This window comes from Mus musculus, chromosome 1, assembly GCF_000001635.26.
Source record: "Mus musculus strain C57BL/6J chromosome 1, GRCm38.p6 C57BL/6J".
Taxonomy (NCBI): Eukaryota; Metazoa; Chordata; class Mammalia; order Rodentia; family Muridae; genus Mus; species Mus musculus.
This window is the reverse complement of record NC_000067.6, coordinates 37,901,934-37,919,384: the sequence shown is the minus strand read 5'-3', so window position 1 is coordinate 37,919,384 and position 17,451 is coordinate 37,901,934. Positions and strand designations below refer to the sequence as shown.

The window sequence follows — 17,451 nt, the reverse complement described above, 5'->3', positions numbered from 1 at the left end:
GAGTTTTGCTCAGGGTGCATCCACTCCTGTACAGCCTTCCCACTCCAGACACAGATGAAAAATGAGGCCTGGACCAGTTGGTTGACTGCCATGTGTCACAGCTGAGATGCCTGGACAGAGCAGCTCTTGCCATGCCCCTGCCTCTGATGAGACTGGCAGAGGAATCAGTTTCATGGAAACCGCCTTTATCTTCCCCAGCCTCTTTCTGAGGCTAGTTAGATGCTGGGGCTACTGGAATTCTCACTACTCAGAGCAGCCTTCAAATATATCAAGACTCATCAGAGGCTACCACAGATTGCTGTACTGATGAGTCTTAGGCACGGGCAATTTTGTTTGCATAGCAAGGATGTTGCTTGTGTATTTTCCATTTCTATTTGGGAAAGCCTGAGGGACTAGTGGAGATTGCATTGGGTGCCAAGGTCCCCTCAAGACCCTTCTGGGAATAGTCACTCTTCCTATCCTTGGAAAGTGATGGAGAATTATTCCATGGCTTTCGTTTTTAAATGTCAAAATATTGTTAAGATCCTTATGTGTTAGAAGTTAGCCATCCTCTGGGTCAGGAGGGTATGGGCATTAAAGTCAAGGGGCACAGCACCCCTGTCATGCCCTTGTGAGCATCCTGCCTACTGCTCAAGTCTGATAAATATTAACCAAATCATTGCAAAGGAAACAGAGCCCATCTGATTCAATCTATTCACATTATTCTGTGCCTTAGAACTCAAGCACCATGCACAGAGATAGTGGTGTGACTCTGTATGGCTGGCTTTATCTTGCAGACCACACCCTAGGGCTTCATGCACAGACTGCTGTAACAGCTTCGTTGTGGGGTCATTAGTTGAGAAAGTGATTCTTCTGTCATTGTGGGAAAAGACTGGTAATGGAGTCTCATGGACCTGGGTTCCAATCCGAACTCTGCTTAGTCTCTGTTCCATCTTTGATAAGCCAATTAGCTTTTCTGAGTCCCGGTTTCCTTATCTCTGAAATAATAACATCCACCCACAGAACTACTGAAACATGGAATATTGTAAGTACGTAGGAGTCTGGCATTTGAAGAATGTCCAATAAATTTTCTTCTCCTCCTCCCCCACCCAGAAGTTTGAGCAAAGCAGAATGATTCACCCTTGAAAGCAATAGTTAAGTTGCAGAGGATGTGGACTTTGTGATCCTTACACCGGGAAAGATGCACAGCATCCCTTCTGGAAGTAGGGAGAGAAGCTGAGTGTGCTTCGCATTCAACAGGATTCTGTGAATGCTGGCATTTTCCAGGAGCGTCAAGGGACAGCATGAGCCCCCACCTGGTTTCACCTTTAGATTCTTTCTCTGTCTCTTCTTACTCCCTCCCTGAATGCTCTCATCCTGTTTGTCCTGAAAGCCTCCTGTCGTTTGCCCAACTCGTCCCTGGCCAGCACTCCCGCAGGCCACAAACACAGTGCCTCAGTGTAACCTGTACGGTAACATTGTTGCCAGTAATAACCTCCGTGTTTCTAAAGGCTGCCTCCCGGCTGCTAGTCTTGTGCAAAACCCCTTATTAACGAGCAGCCCTGACTGCAGCGTTGACAGTGGAGATAGAGCAGGCCCTCCGTGACTCATCTCCTTGAGACCCAAGGAATCGGGGCTCTTCCATCACTCAACGCGTCCCAGCTTTGCCTTTCTGGATGCACCCACTTTGCAATACAGCACACAGGGCAGAAGTGTCCTGAGATACAGAGGCCCGTTCCATGTGGGCAACTGACTCCTCCTAGGCTCTGTCATTTTCCTAGGAAGCTGGAATGTCATTTAGCTCAGCACCTTTGTCTTCTGTCCTCTGGTGGACAGAAGAATTATGTGTGGTCTTAAAAACATCTCTGATGTATGGAGAGATCGAGGCTAGACTTCTCCCTCTGCTCTGGGAAATGTGCTTTGCCTAATATAAGAATGTTCTTTTATTTCCCGTGTGTGCCTCTTATAAGTGTGAGGGCGGGGAAAGATACTGTCTACTTGAAGATATATTTATCCCCAACAAAATCCTTTTTTTCCCCTGCTTCCTTAGAAAGTTTTGGAAATGACAGAGCTCAAAAGAGGGCTCAGTCAGTAAAGTGCTGAGCATGTGAACAAGACTCTTGAATTCAGACCCTCAGCACGTATGTAAGATCTCAGCACGTATGTAAGATGCTGGGCACAGCAGCATGCATGCGTACTACTAATGTTTGGGAGGCAGAGTCTACAAGAGTACCCCTGGCCAGCTAGTCTTGCCTAATTAGCGAACTTCAGATTCAGTGGGAGGCCCTGTCTCAGGAAATAATGTAGAAGGTGAAGATTGAGGATACTGATATTGACCTTTGGCCTCCCCCCCCCCCACACACATGTGCATGCACACACAGGAAATAATGGGGCATCAAACACTCAGATTGCTACTCCCTGCCTTTGTGTTTCTTCTCGACAACAGACAGCTACCCTGTTAGAGGTGGACCTGGAGCCAGGAGGCAAGCTAATCTATCACAGTTGAGAGACATGCTGGCATAAGATAGGATGACATCTTTACATGGCAATCCTATGATTCTGGAATGTGGAAATGAGCATTTCAGGTGAATTATCTATTCAGAAGTGTGCTAGCATTTCCTGTTTCTTTCTCCTTTCTAGGCTAATTATCAGCATCTTATACTCAAATTCGGAAGACGTGTGCCTAAGACCATTTTAGGTATTCAGAAACCATCCACCAAATAGATGCCTCCAGTGCAACCTGGGGGGTTCGTTAGATTCATTAATTCATTGTAGTCAATAAACACTTTGAAGTCCTTTTATTAAAGGAGCCACCTAAATCCAAAGTAGCACTATAATCAGGTCTAATGAGGTCAATGCTTTAAAGAGAGGCCCTTTAAATCATATATAAAGCTCCTCTACCAATCATTGGTACAGGACAAAAGTAGACGAGGCAGGTGAGTGTAGGTTCTGGTGATTAAAAGCTTCCTTCTCGGTGGCAAAGGCACACACTGAAGTCTGCTCAGTTGAAGGAAGCCAGAGGCACAGCGAGCCACTGCCTGATGGAGTCTCCAGCTGTCACATCTATGCTATAGGAATGTTATAAAGACCATCTCTGTGTGAAATCTTAATCTACAGGTTGCCACCACTAAAGGCTTCTTCAGAGACTTCTCTGGGAGACTGCAAGAGAGGTGAGTGGTAGCTTTCCTTGCTTGCATCTTGAGAAACATAGACCATGCTTCAGAAAGGAAACCAAGGGAAGAGCCCATCTGGGAAGAGACAGAATACAACCACCCTCTGCTAAGAGGTGATGGTGGATTGAAATCTCCTGGGAGTCACACTGTCAGGGTGTGCTAAAGGCATGCATGCTTCAGGCTGCAGGGGTGCTGTTCAGGAGTCACACTGTGCATGCTAAAGCAGGCACACTAAGGCTAAAGGGGTGCTCAGGAGTCGCACTGTAGGAGGGTGCTAAGGGCAGGCATGCGTGAGGCTGTCGGGATGCTGTCAAGGAGCTGGGAGACAAACGTTATATTGGAAATGATTCTAAGTTTGTCAATGTGTTGTTTGAATGACAGGGACTTCCTGTTAAGAAACCTTCAAGTTTTAAAACTAATCTGTTTCTATTTCAAACCAGAACAGATCCCAAAGGATAAGAGTCACGGCCATGGTGCCCTCGGTGGTGTTCTGGGGACTTATTGCTCTCGTTGGTAAGTAGCGATTTTCCCTGATTCTCAGGGTATCTGCTTTCTAGCAGAGTCAGAAGGCATGATGACTACATGCAACAGAAGAGTGACCGGCTTGACTATTAACCAACTGCTTAGTTGTTTGCTTTGCTTTTGTGTGTGTGTGTGTGTGTGTGTGTAATGTGTATACATATGTGTACAGGTGTATGTATGTGTGTGTCTGTGGGCGCGCGCGCACCAGTGTGAGTGTGTATGCACAGGAGCAAGTACACACAGGGAGATGTCAGAATTGACATCATTCCTCCATCATTACTTCCCTATCCCTAAACAACTGCTCTTTTTTTTTTTTCCCCCAAGACAGGGTTTCTCTGTGTAGCCCTGACTATCCTGGAACTCACTCTATAGACCAGGCTGGCCTCAAACTCACTGATCTGCCTCTGCCTCCTGTGTGCTGGGATTAAAGGTGTGTGCCATCACTGCCCGATCCAACAGCTTGTTTTTAAGAGCATCTTCTGCTTGCTAAGAGCACAAAGGAGATGTTAGTGGGGATGTAAAATAATAAAATACTAATTAGTCTGTGTACTTTCTGACAGTGCACCCATTTGGCTGAATTTCTTTTAAAGAGGGTTATGGAACAGTGCAAGAGTCAAGATGAATGAAAAGAAAATTCTCGATGCCAGGTAGTGGGTGAGAGTCATTGGATGAGTTATATAGATGGGAAATCCATTAGTGTGGGAGTTTAGAAGGAAGAGTTCACATCCTTCTAGGAAGGTCAGACCTGAAAGGCTTTAGTGAGGGCATGAAATGAGGAGATGCAGCCAGGCAGTGGTGGCGCATGCCTTTAATCCCAGCACTTGGGAGGCAGAGGCAGGTGGATTTCTGAGTTCAAGGCCAGCCTGGTCTACAGAGTGAGTTTCAGGACAGCCAGGGCAACACAGAGAGAAATCCTGCCTTGAAAAACAAAACAAAACAAAAAACAAACAGACAGACAGGAAGGAAGGAAGGAAGGAAAGAAGGAAGGAAAGAAGGAAGGAAGGAAAGAAGGAAGGAAGGAAGGAAGAAATGAGGAGATGCCTGCAGAGAGAAGGAATAATTTAGTGGAAAGACTGTGGTGAGATGCAGAGAAGTGTCAGGGATAGAGTGAGCTGGTTGGTGAGGTCAGAACAGAAGATTTCCTTTCAATGTTTTAAAAATTATTTTATTTTATGTGCATGGTGTTTTGCTTGTGTGTATATGTCTGTGCAGCATGTGTGTGCCTGCATAGGGCAGAAGAGGGCATTGGATACCTTAAAACTGCAAGATGGTTCCCAGCTCCCACACAGTGGCTCACAACCGTCTTGTCCTGGTGGTTAATAAAACAGCAAGGGAAGAGGAGGAGGAAGAAGAAGAAGAAGAAGAAGAAGAAGAAGAAGAAGAAGAAGAAGAAGAAGAAGAAGAAGAAGAGGAAGAGGAGGAGGAAGAGGAGGAGGAGGACAGGGAAAAGGAAGAGGGGAAGAAGAGGAGGAAGAGGGAAGGAGGAGAAGGAGGAGAAGGAGGAGAAGGAGGAGAAGGAGGAGAAGGAGAAGGAGAAGGAGAAGGAGAAGGAGAAGGAGAAGGAGAAGGAGAAGGAGAAGGAGGAGAGATAAACCAGGTGTGGTGGCTCGTTTCTGTAATCTCAGCACTCAGAAGGTTGATGCAGAAGAATTACAAGTCTGATATTAGCCTGGTTAGCCAGGTTAGTCTTTGCTATAGAGTGATACTTTTGAGAGAGAGAGAGAGAGTTCCAGTTGTGGATAGATTGGAAAGGAAGTACTTCGAAAGTCTTCTAAATTTGGAGATGGGAGCCCAAGCTAAGAGCAATAATTTGCAGTTACCTGTGATCAAAAGCAGAGCAACATGTTGGTAAATTTTTACTCATTTCTAATTGCCAGTTGGGAGCAGAGTTGTGCAGCCAATGCATTAATTATGAGCCACCGTACTATCTGTGTACAAGTGAGGGAGGGCCAGTTTTTAAAAGACTTGTGTGTTGATGATGTTGACACAAGGAATAGAGGGTCTGTGGTCGATTGCAGGTCCCTTAAAGCAATGGTCCTCAAACACGCATGACAGTCAGCTGAGGATGCCACTGAAGAGCAGGCTCATTGGCCTTAGGGATGACATTCTGACTCAGTAGACCTGGTATGAGGAGCCCAGGGGCAAGCATTGTTAATAAGTAGCCCAGGCTGCTTTGATCACTGTGGGCTGTGGCTATATAGGGAACATGGCAAAGGCTGCCCCTCTTGAATGGATAGTGAGCCTGTCAATCAAGTTATAGCAATGAAAGGTAAAGGGGGCCAAGGAGGGAAGTGGGCAGATGATTCTTTTTCATAAAGATGAACAAAAAAAGCTTTCTGGCAAAGCGATTTTGTGTGTGTGTGCCGAGGATTGAACCTTGGTTCATGCTGAACACACACCCTATTCCTGCAATAACCCCCATTCGCTTTGATAAAGTTATTTTTGGAAGAATATTAAGATATATATTTTATAAACAATATATACATATATATACACATATCATATATGTGGATTTTGAGACAGTGTTTCTTTTTTTTTGTTTTTGTTTTTGTTTTTTGTTTTTTGAGACAGGGTTTCTCTGTATAGCCCTGGCTGTCCTGGAACTCACTTTATAGACCAGGCTGGCCTCAAACTCAGAAATCCACCTGCCTCTGCCTCCCTAATGCTGGGATTAAAGGCATGCGCCTCCACGCCCAGTGAGACAGTGTTTCTTTGTGTGGCTGATAGTGCTGCCTGGAGTCAAGGCTTTGAATACACTGTGTAGCCAAAGATGACTGTGAACTCCTGACCCTCCTATTTCCACCTGCTGAGTGAGTGCTTGGGTTGCAGGTGTCACCAGCCCTCCCAGTTTATGTCTCCTGAGTGATAAATACCCAGGGCTTCAGGTAAGTTAGGCAACCACTCTACCAAATGAGCTACATTACCATGTCTAAAACTTCTTTTAGCTGTATAAACTTTCAAATGTACAAGACAGAGTATTGTAGAGTAAGCTTTAGCAAACCCATAAACAGCATTAACAGCTTAAACCTTTGCCACTTTTATCTAACTCTCCCCCTCCCCAACCCCCGCCACACTCCTACTTTGCATTTGAGAATTTTACATTGGCTCTATGTCTGTAACTCTACAATGTTACATACAGTTTCTGTTCCTAATGGTATCATTTATGAAGAGTATCAAGATAACCAGCAGATAATTATTTCATCTGAAATAACTTTATCTTATGTGTTAGCTTTCCAATTTTGTATAGTTTGGGTTTGTCTCTTTGTAATTTCTTTTTCCTAGTTAATTTCAGTTTTAAACTACAGCAGCATTTGCAGGCCTCCAAAGCAGAAACTATCTACAACATTTAGAAAAGGCTACTTGCAAATTAATATGAATGATGCTTATCCCTGTCTAGCTTCAAATGAATAAGACTCAAACTATGATGTAGTTATTAGGCTCTGTGCTATTACCGGGGAATTGCCCCTAATCTAATTCTCTAATGCTGGACTGGCTACTTCCCCAACTGAGCTCCCAACTACTTGCTATTAGAGTCTTCCTGAATTATTTCCTGGGAGGCATTTCACTCGGACACATGGTGCCGGTCCATCATGACTAATGGAGACCTCCTGTTCTCTCTTCTCCTGATTCTCTTCTCTCTCTCTCTCCACCTTCTCCTTGTGCTCCCTACCTATGACCCCCAGTCTGGTATTTCAAGCTCCACCCCTCTCTACCCCCCCCCTCCCAGTAATTGGCTGTTGCCAGCTTTATTTAACCAATCATTTTAAATTGGGTGGGTAAGGTTTGTACAGCAAGGGCTGGTATAATGGGAATTTGCTCATCTTGGGGCACAGATCTTGGGGCACAGAATTGCATATGAATATAAGTAGCACCAGACCAACCCCCAACATCTAGTATGTAGCCCTGTTCCTTCCCGTATCGATTCTCATTGGTCTTTGGTTCATCTTTGTATTGTATCTTTAAACATATAAATATAACGGGATTGCACATGAACATGCAATCCTAATCATGTGATGTTTTCATTTAGCTGTTTCCATGCCCAGGAGCATCGGTATCAGAAGTTGCTTTAGAATCTTCTCTGAGTCTCATGCTGGGCAGGGACACAGCTCAGTGCTAGAGAACATGTCCCACATGCAAGAGGCCCCTAGTTGGATCCCAGTGCTGGGGAAAAAAGTTCTGTGGCCACTTTCATTCTTATGGGGAAATGCAAAAAAAAAAAAAAAAAAAACCCATATCTGAAACCTATATGCACTGATTTTCACACACATTCCCATAGTGCTCTGGAATAATGCCCAGAAGTTAAAACAAAGTTTGCAATCGAAATTGGAAAGAGTAGTTTTTGCTTTGTCTGATGAATCTTTGATAGAAAAAGTCGTTGAGCAGAAGAAGTTATGGTCTCTACTGTTGCATAGCTCTGTGTGTGTGTGTGTGTGTGTGTGTGTGTGTGTGTGTCCAGGTCAAGTAATATTTCTCACAGACTTTAGATAAGTAATTATTCTGTCTTCCAGGCACTGCCAAGGGCTCATATACTCACTCTGTGCACTCCATGAACCCTCATGTGCACCCTCGTCTGTACCATGGCTGCTATGGGGACATCATGACCATGGAGACTTTTGGGGCCCCCTGCGACATAAATAATCTGATGAACTGTGGTAAGTACAAAATGGAGCAGGGTCCTTTCCCCCCCCCTTTTTTTTTTTGCAGAGTTTTCTCAGGAGGTAATTAGTTTTGAAACGGTGCCAACATTATAATAACAACAACAATAACAACCATGAGTCAAAATTAGAAGTTAAAAAAATAAGCTGGGTGTGGTGACATACACCTGAGCCCCAACTCTCCAGAGGCAGAGGAAAGGCTTATATCAGTGGTTCTCAACCTGAGGGTCCCAACCCATTTTGGGGGATAAGGGTCAAATGCTCCTTCACAGGGGTAACATATCAGATATTTACATTATGATTTGTAACAGTAGCAAAACTACAGTTATGAAATAGCATATGGTTGGAGGAACCACATGAGGAACTGTGTTATAGGGTCACAGCATTAGGAAGGTTGAGAACCACTGGTCTGTATTTGGAGTTCTAGTCCAGCCAGGGCTACCCTGTGAGACTCTATCAAAAGAAAAAAAAATCCTAGCTAACCTATCAAACTATTTTTTTTCTTTTATGTCTTGATTCTTTCTAAACCCTGCCTGGATGTGTTGATTTTGGCATAGCAAAACAATTCCATAAATTAAAGTTTCAATTCTGGTTTTGCTTTGCTCAGTTCATGGTGCAGCACGAGTCTTCTAAGCAGAGCCTCTCATTTTTGACACCTCTCTTCTTTGCAATCCCATGCCCAAACCTTCCTCATGCAAAGTCACAAATAAGTCCGTGTTCTCAACACACAGACCACATCCACTGGCACAGAACTAGCCGTTTGCAAAGCTGGGTTAAAACCCTGATTCCTAGTCCCCTCAATGCAGCATCTTGGCAGGAAGGAGAGGGAGAAACAGCACTGGGTTTCTACAGTTAGAATGAGCCTGAGCTGTGGGCGTGGCCAGAAGCTGAGGCTAAACTAGTAGACCCAGGACTGGTCCCCTTCTGCAGCAGAGGGAATCCGTTTCTTTTCTGCCAACATAGGGATCCACGGTTCGGAAATGTTTGCCGAGATGGATTTGAAAGCCATAAAACCTTACCGGATCCTCATCAAAGAAGTGGGGCAGAGACACTGTATTGACCCAGCCCTCATCGCTGCCATCATCTCCAGGGAAAGCCACGGCGGGGCTGTCCTGCAAAATGGCTGGGACCATAAGGGGCAGAGGTTTGGCTTGATGCAGGTAGGGAGCCAGAGACTTTCCATCACCCCAACTTCAGCTCTCCATGCAGAAGCTCAAAAGTCCATTCCAGGATGGAACACACAGGTGTCTGGGCGCACCTTATTCTGTGACACTTGTGGTGTTTCATACAAGATAGCCATTGGGCATTTCTTTAAAATGTTTCCTATATATGGTAACTATAGCAAACCAACTATACCTGTACCTATCAAAAACAACACGAACAATTTTTCAATTGAAAACATTTTATAAAGATTATTATTAACTTTTATAAAATAGTAGTAATAATAATCATTGTCCTCTTGGTGTTCCAGAAGTAGTACACTTCATGAACATATATCAAAATGCTGTAATTAAGCCCTGCTTCAGCCACTTTTGCTCCTTTGGATTAATTGAAAGAGGGAAGGCAAACTATTAAATATCCCTTTCCAGGCTTTTAATTATTTATATTGAGGCAGCATCTGACTCTGTAGCTCTGGTCAACCGGGCACTTTGTAGCCCATGCTGGACAGGAGCCTGCGCTGGTCCTCCTGCCTGGGATTATATGTATCACCAAGCCTGGATACAAACAATATTATATTTGAATTAGCTGTGTAATTATTTTCATCCAGAATGTCTAGAAATTGGATACTAAGTATTTGCTTTGAAATCTTTTTCCTTCTCCTCCCCCTTCCTCTTTCCCCGTCTCCTAGTGAGCTTCTTCCAAACAAACAATGCTTTCTCTGATGCTCTTGTCTATGAGAGACAAGCCATTAGAATGTAGACTTTCCTGGGTTAGAGGAAAGATGCTGAAATCTGGTATTGGAACTTGAATACAACGGGAGAGACCTAGGAACAGCAGAAACGGTGCCACCGTGCCCAGATACTGACATGATTGTTTGAATTTTCTAGCTTGATAAAAATATGTACCATCCTATTGGTTCCTGGGATAGCAAGGAACACCTTCTACAGTCTGTTGGGATTCTAACAGAAAGAATTAAGGCAATGAAGAGGAAATTTCCCACCTGGAATACAGCTCAGCAGCTGAAAGGTAGGCCCATGCCTTGTGCTTTATTTAAATGGGCAGCAAATGAGACTACTGAAAGTAACTGTGCCCCAGGCTCCCAGGAAGCATCCCCAGTGGGCTGGCTTGGAGGAAGCCCATCTCAAGAAGGCCTTAGCATCCTCTGAGCCCTGCATGTCTTCACATCCTTTACCTTCCTGCTAGATGTTGGGCTTCTAACTGTACCTCTGGTCAACTATTAAGCCACAGAGTGGCAGCATAAGCGCTAACAGAATAGTTTAAAACAGTGTTTACATTCTCATATTTTTTTTTTGTCCTTTCAGACCAGCACTACAATTTTTTCAAATTGTTTGAATAAACTTTTACTCTGAGAAATTTCAGAGCTTTGGTTAACTTGGAGAAGTCTAAGTGAAAAAAAAATTCTATTTGGCTGAACTCAGAGTGCCTTAGAGAGATGGAATTAACTCATAGCGTTCTCTTTTTGTTTGTTTCTTTCTTTGCTTTTTTGTTCTTGTTTTTTGTTTTTGTTCTGTATTTGGAGACACCGATGCAGCCAGTCATCACAGCCAGAAAAACGGATTCCACCCCCGCCCCCTTAGATTCACTCGCTGCTTCTTCCTACGGATCAGTTTCTCATTTTGCCTCTCACAGGATCATGCTTTCCATATTTACATGGATTATCTCTTTCCATCCTTTAGTAGTCTGAACTCTGAGCAAAGAGTTTTCTGTTATATCTCAAGGTCTTCAAAGGCAGGAATGAGAACAACCAGCTTCAAACACAACTCCTTCAAATATATCAATAATGACTTCAGACGAACTTCTAGGGTAAAATAGTGCATGCGTGCATACAAACCCTCGTGAGAAATGAACAGGTCTTGGGTACCTTGTACTCAGTGAGGAAACTTTCTGACATAATAGGTGCTTTAAAAACATGTTGGGTGGATGGATGGACAGATGGATGGATGGACGGACGGATGGATGGATGGATGGATGGATGGATGGATGGATGGATGGATGGATTAATTGATGAATGAATTGTTGAATAAATGAGAAAATGTTACAATCTTGTGTTAGTTCTGTCGGATCTGGGCTCTGTAAAGAGAAGACTTCCTGCTCTGGACTATTTGCCTGGAGGGAGGTGAGGTGATGTACTGGGGGGCTCATGTCTTATTTCTGCTGACAGCTGAGACTGGAATCTAAACCCATGTGTTTTGTTTCAGGTGGTCTGACTGCTTTTAAGTCGGGGATGGAAACTATTGTCACTCCTGCAGACATAGACGGTGACTTAGTGGATGATGTCCTTGCCCGGGCCAAATTCTATAAGAGACATGGCTTCTAGGTAGAGCGAGTTACGCCGGTGTGGTACTCAGCTGGTCCCTCCCAAGGTTTAATATTAGCCCACTGCATTCAATTGGAGCAAAGAAATGGTTAAAATTAATGAAAGAAAGTTTGTCTTCAAAGTATTCCATCAAAGTAAGCTAAAGAAAGGAAGGAAAGAAGGAAGGGAGGGGAGGATGTACAACTGTTTAGTTTCTTGAGTTCTTGCCTAGCACCTGCAAGGCCCCAGGTCCCGTCTTTATCACAAAGAGAAAAACCCAGCTTCACGTATGGTTCATAGGAAGACTGCATAGACATACATATAATTTCTTGGTGGTTAGTATGATTATCATAGCACACGGCATGTGCATGATCTAGCTGGACTTCATTTTAGCCCTGGATATTATCTATACTTACCACCCATCATCTTTATCATCACCTATACTCTACCACAATTACTAATCAGAAGTGAGCCTTTGTCCCTTTCACAGTATCTACCCCAGCTGCTTGGGACTCTGCTCATGAGATGTGTTTGTCTCAGAGGCCAGGAATCATGGATTTGGAGACAAGGTCTCGCTCTATATCCCAAGATGTCCTCAAACTCGTAGAAGTCCTCCTGCCTCGGCTTCCCAAATTATGACATTACAAGTATGGGGCCCATACTCATTGTGTAATCAATTCTTAGGATTTGACAAGAGCCCAGCTTTACCAGCTATTTATTAAATATTGTTCTTGTCCCTATATGTGTGCAGACTGAGACGTTCTTCAGTTGGCCATGCTGCTCAGGGGTAATTTCTTTTGGATTTTCCCCTGGAAGCATTAGTTTCACCAGCATCAGCCCTTTTGATGTTACTATGGCAATGATAACTAACGTGTAGGCCAGGTATCTCCAAACAGGAAACAGTCACTGGCTTACTCCCTGAATCTGTTTCCTCAGAGTTCTTGTTCTGACTGGCACACAGAGATGTCCTATAGGAGGCCACATTGTAAAGATGTCTTAGTTTGGCTCACTCTAAACTAGACCTGTCACAAGAATGTGGGTGTAAGCAGGAAAAACTGTTATAAAGTGGCTCCGTGATACGAAATTAGAGAACAGCAAAACATGTGGCACCAAGCTACTACCCTAGTTGGCAATGGGACTCCGCCTTGCAGGAAAGCCATGAGCATTTACCACAGATCTATCTGCACAGGTGCAGGACTGGAGTCTGCACAGCACCTCTGAAAGCCACTGGTTGAGGTACCTACCTGTAGGGAGAGGGTGTCATTTCTTGCTAGTCTGATGTGCTAAACAAGTACAAATGTGGAACCCTTGTCTAAATTTCCAAGAGTGAGAAGCTAGGGGCACAGACAGGAAGAGCGAGTGAGAATCCTGAGGTACATCTGCTGCATCTGCTTTAGGAGAGAGGAAGCATCACTCCAGAGCTTCCTGTTTCCATCCCGACTGAACAACGTGTTACAAATAGTCTTAAATACACAAGCCTTCCTGTTCATGTGCCAGGCTTCTGCAGAATCTATTAGAATGGACTGTTGGAACCAATAGAACTATCTCGGTCTTCATCCTCCTTCCACCAGTAGCTCAACAGCCAACTCCCAGAAATCTACTGAGAACTATGCCTAAGATGTTAACCCAAATGTCCATTAAATTGCCTTGCATCTTCAGCAGCCTCAAATTCCTTATATTTGTTGCCCATATTCCTCTTAGAGATACGCACCAGGCTTTTCAATGTAAACTTTACTTCTAATTTTTAAATTTTTCTCCAAAGCTGGGTGAAGAGAGCTGTTGTAGCTTGGATCTGGAGTGCCTGTCTCCCAAAGCCCCCATGTTCAATCCTTGGTCCCAACTTGGCATCAATGGGAAGAGTGGAACCTTTAAAAGATAGGGCCTACTGAGAAGCCTTGTAGCCATGGTGCACACAGCCTGGACTTGGATATCAAGCCCCAGCCCCCCCCCTCTTCCTCCCGTTCATTTCCAGCTGCAGGAGGTCAGCAGCTCTGTTCCCTCGCCCATTCTCTACCAGGACATGTTGCTTTGATTAAGTTTTGTGTTTTCTTTTGTGTACCAGCTGAATAAATGTTTTAAAATAAAACAAAACAAAACGTCTCCCTATGCAGCCCAGGCTGGCCTGAGACTCTTTAAGTCTTTTCCCTCCATCTCCCCGGTGCTAGGGTTCCAGGAATGCATGATCATACCTATCATGTGAAAGCTATACCCATCTGTATTTCTTTGTAATCACTGCCCTTAGTATAATTATCATTACTGACTAACAGTTTATTCCATACAAGGAAACTAGCAAACAGAATATGCAGAGTTAGTGCCTAAGATTGCCAGGGACCAGCCCCTGCTGAGGCCAGGGCTTGCAGCTGGCGGATGTAAGAGCATCGAGGGAAGCTTCAGAAGGGAGACACCATCCAGTTTTGTTTCATGAGAGATGGAAGCACATCTCGGTATGGCTTGGCCTAGTCTGACAACCTGTGTCTCTCACAGGCTATATTTAGACACAAAATCATTTCCTCAGGAACTTTATTCATTGATTACCCAGCTTTTCAAGATACATTTTCTTCTAAAGCCTTCCTTGATTACACAAGAATAGTGAAAGAGGAACACAGCAAGCAAACAGTAATTTTATGAGAACTAAAACCTAACATTATGATGAAATCAATTTTCTTCTTTTTTTTTAAAGATTTATTTATTATTATACATAAGTACACTGTAGCTGTCTTCAGATGCACCAGAAGAGGGCGTCAGATCTCATTAGGGAAGTCTGGGAGCCACCATGTGGTTGCTGGGATTTGAACTCAGGACCTTTGGAAGAGCAGTCGGTACTCTTAACCATTGAGCCATCTCTCCAGCCCCCAATTTTCTTTAAACTAAGTATCTTCTTCCTTAAGATTGGTGTCAGAAAGCCTTGTGGTTGCAGAAATACCAGACAGGATGACATTTTGAATTTGATTCTGTTTCAGTTTGGCACAAAATTAATAGATCAAAAGTTATTTCCTACTCCCCATTGTATCAAGCTTGGATTTCTACAAAGGTTCAATTTCTCTGACCTCTGTCTAATTCCTCCTTCCCTTCCTCTATATTTCTTTTATAATTGACATAAGACCACTGTCCTTTCTCTTAGATTCCTAAAACACTGTGCAGCCCCTTGCTTAAAAGCAAAGGCGGTCTGTTCTTTGTTTGTAATATATAGAAAAGTTCTGGTCAGGAAGGCAGGCAGTTCACGGAGCCAGCATGCTTTCTTCTGTGTCTCTGTCATGAACCCATGTTTCAATACAATTCCCATCTTTCTTACAATTCTGTAAAGAGCAGAACAACATCAGGATTCCTAAAACTGCTTCCTTCAGGAAGGTACCAAGGTTTGTCATTAACTGTGTGGCCAAACTCTCTTCCGATTCACACTAGTTCCTTGTTTCTGAAGCGAGATCTAAAAGCCTAGTGATTCAATTCATTTGCCAGCTGCTAGAATTCCCTAAGTTTTTCTTCTTTACTAATTGTTCTCACATCCTGTCTCATGCTTACTAGCAACACTCATTAATAATCTAAAAGTGTATCTAAATAGTAAGTTCTAAGAAAGACTCAGTTTTCTGCAGAACTGTTTTTCCCAGGGAACAGCCATTGATTCCACTCTTGTTTACAGCAGCTTCTTGTTCCAGCTCTAGCTTTCAGAGAGGCCTTTAGCAGTGAGAAACATAAGTATCATGTGTGTAGCGGATTTCTACCCAGGGCACTGGAGGCTCAGTCCGGGTCATCCAAGCTCTGGAACTTTGTCAAACAGTGCCTTCAGGACGCTTGGCACTGCCATAAGGTCACTCACTTTATATTTTAAAATTGCAAGGAAGTAAAAATAGAAATAATACACAGATAATAATACTCAGCTTGCTGACTGCCATTTTAAGGGTAAGCTTCTTTATTTAGTGTCCAGTGTTTTATATCTGACTCTTACTAGAAAAATGGTCAGTTGGTCACCAGAGGCCAGACCAAAACCTCTGGCCAGACAAATGCAGTCCCAACCAGATAAACCTAAATGAATAATCCTTAGCGACACGAGGTCAGGACTAAGGAATGAGTCTCTACAAGGTTTTGAGACCACGTGAAGCAGAGGAACACCTAGCTGAAGAGCTTGTCACACACAGAGCCCTTGGGGGTGGACTACAGGGTGGATTGTTTCAGCTGGTAGATTGGGAGGAGCCAATCTACCAGCTGAAACCTCCTGCCACCTCCTGGCCACACATGTAACTTCTCTTTTCCTTGAGAGGGGACAAGACGGGTGGTTTTCTTCTGGACAGTAGAATGTGACCTAGATGAAGAGTCATCCATGATTGTTTTACAAGCTTAATGGTGTTCATTCTGCTAGAGGCCCCCGCCCCACCTCCCCCCAGCGCTGGCTTTGAAGAGGTGACTTGCCCATTCTACAGTCACAAAAAAGTGAATTCTGCCAACAAGCTCAGAATCTGGAAGTAGATTCCTGCTCACATTTAACTCTGAGAACCACACATTATTAGCAGGAAGTATGTATTGCAGCTCCGTGAGACACTAAGCCAGTGGTTCTCAACCTGTAGGTAGTCAGTCCTTTGGGGATGAAATGACCTTTTCCCAGGGGTCATCTAGGACCATTGGGAAACACAGATATTTACATTACAATTCACAACAGTAGCAAAACTGCAGTTATGAAGTAGCAACAAAAGAGTTTTTTGGTTGGGGGTCACCACCACATGAGGAACTGCATTAAAGGGACCCAGCATCAGGAAGAATGAGCACCGCTGGTCTAAGCAGGCTACCAGCTGGGCTCTGACCACTCTGCAGCCTCACAGAAACCATGAGGAAGCGCGTGCTTTATGCAGCTTTGCCTGTGTAACAACAGAGAGCCGCCCCCTCGGCCTATGCTCTTGACTGTCTCTTCTTTAGACATCTTCATTTTCTAAATATTCAGCGTAACAATCCTTCCGGTGGTGGGCTGCTGAAGTTAAGATGATTACCCAAACTGCAACTCTTTAGAGAAAACAAAACAAAACCAACCTAGTTTCTCCAGGTCTCCATAGTAACATTAACACCAAAGGGTGACATAGAATAGTTCCTACGTATACAGGATTTTCCAAGCCCACTGTAGGCAGGGGTATGCTTGTGGCACTAAATGGGCAGGTTTCTCTCCAACTAGACACCATTTTAAAGTGGCCTTTGGGCTCCTGTTTCCTCTAGGCCACACATATACCAGACATACAATAATTAATAAATTAAAACTGCAATTGGCTTTCAGCTCATTAATAAATAAAAGCTGATTTCAGGCTTGTAGTTCAATGACGCTTTTGCCTTGATAAGTACTCAACATTAAGACCTGTGCCAGAACACTGGAACAAAAGAGTTTGCAAATGTTGGTGTGGCCTGAGCTGAAAATTACCAAGGACAAAGCAAAGCAAAGGGCACAAGAACGCAGGCTCTCCTTTAATGAGCTGCACGGGCTTCCCACTACTGAGTCTCCCCTAGAATTCTTACGACTTCTCACTTTCCCAGGTATCTGAAAAAGGAAGGAGATGAAAGGATTCTCCCCTTGCCCGGCAGTTCAGCAGTTAGGAGCTCACACTGTTCTCCCAGAGGTCAACGCTTGGGTCTCGGTGCCCACTGCCCCTGGACCTCCAGACCCAGGGTA

General features: G+C 44.0%; 1 protein-coding gene across 1 annotated transcript; it reads left to right on the top strand.

Moving 5' to 3' along the window:
* Nucleotides 1-2,891: 2,891 nt before the first annotated feature.
* Lyg2 (lysozyme G-like 2) lies at nucleotides 2,892-13,462 on the top strand. The gene is made up of 6 exons (NM_001033427.3): nucleotides 2,892-3,149; nucleotides 3,593-3,665; nucleotides 8,183-8,326; nucleotides 9,293-9,489; nucleotides 10,378-10,516; nucleotides 11,710-13,462. Exons 2-6 carry the CDS (start codon nucleotides 3,623-3,625, stop codon nucleotides 11,826-11,828), a joined length of 642 nt encoding a protein of 213 aa, NP_001028599.1. The 5' UTR covers nucleotides 2,892-3,149; nucleotides 3,593-3,622; the 3' UTR covers nucleotides 11,829-13,462.
* The last annotated feature ends 3,989 nt before the right edge of the window (nucleotides 13,463-17,451 follow it).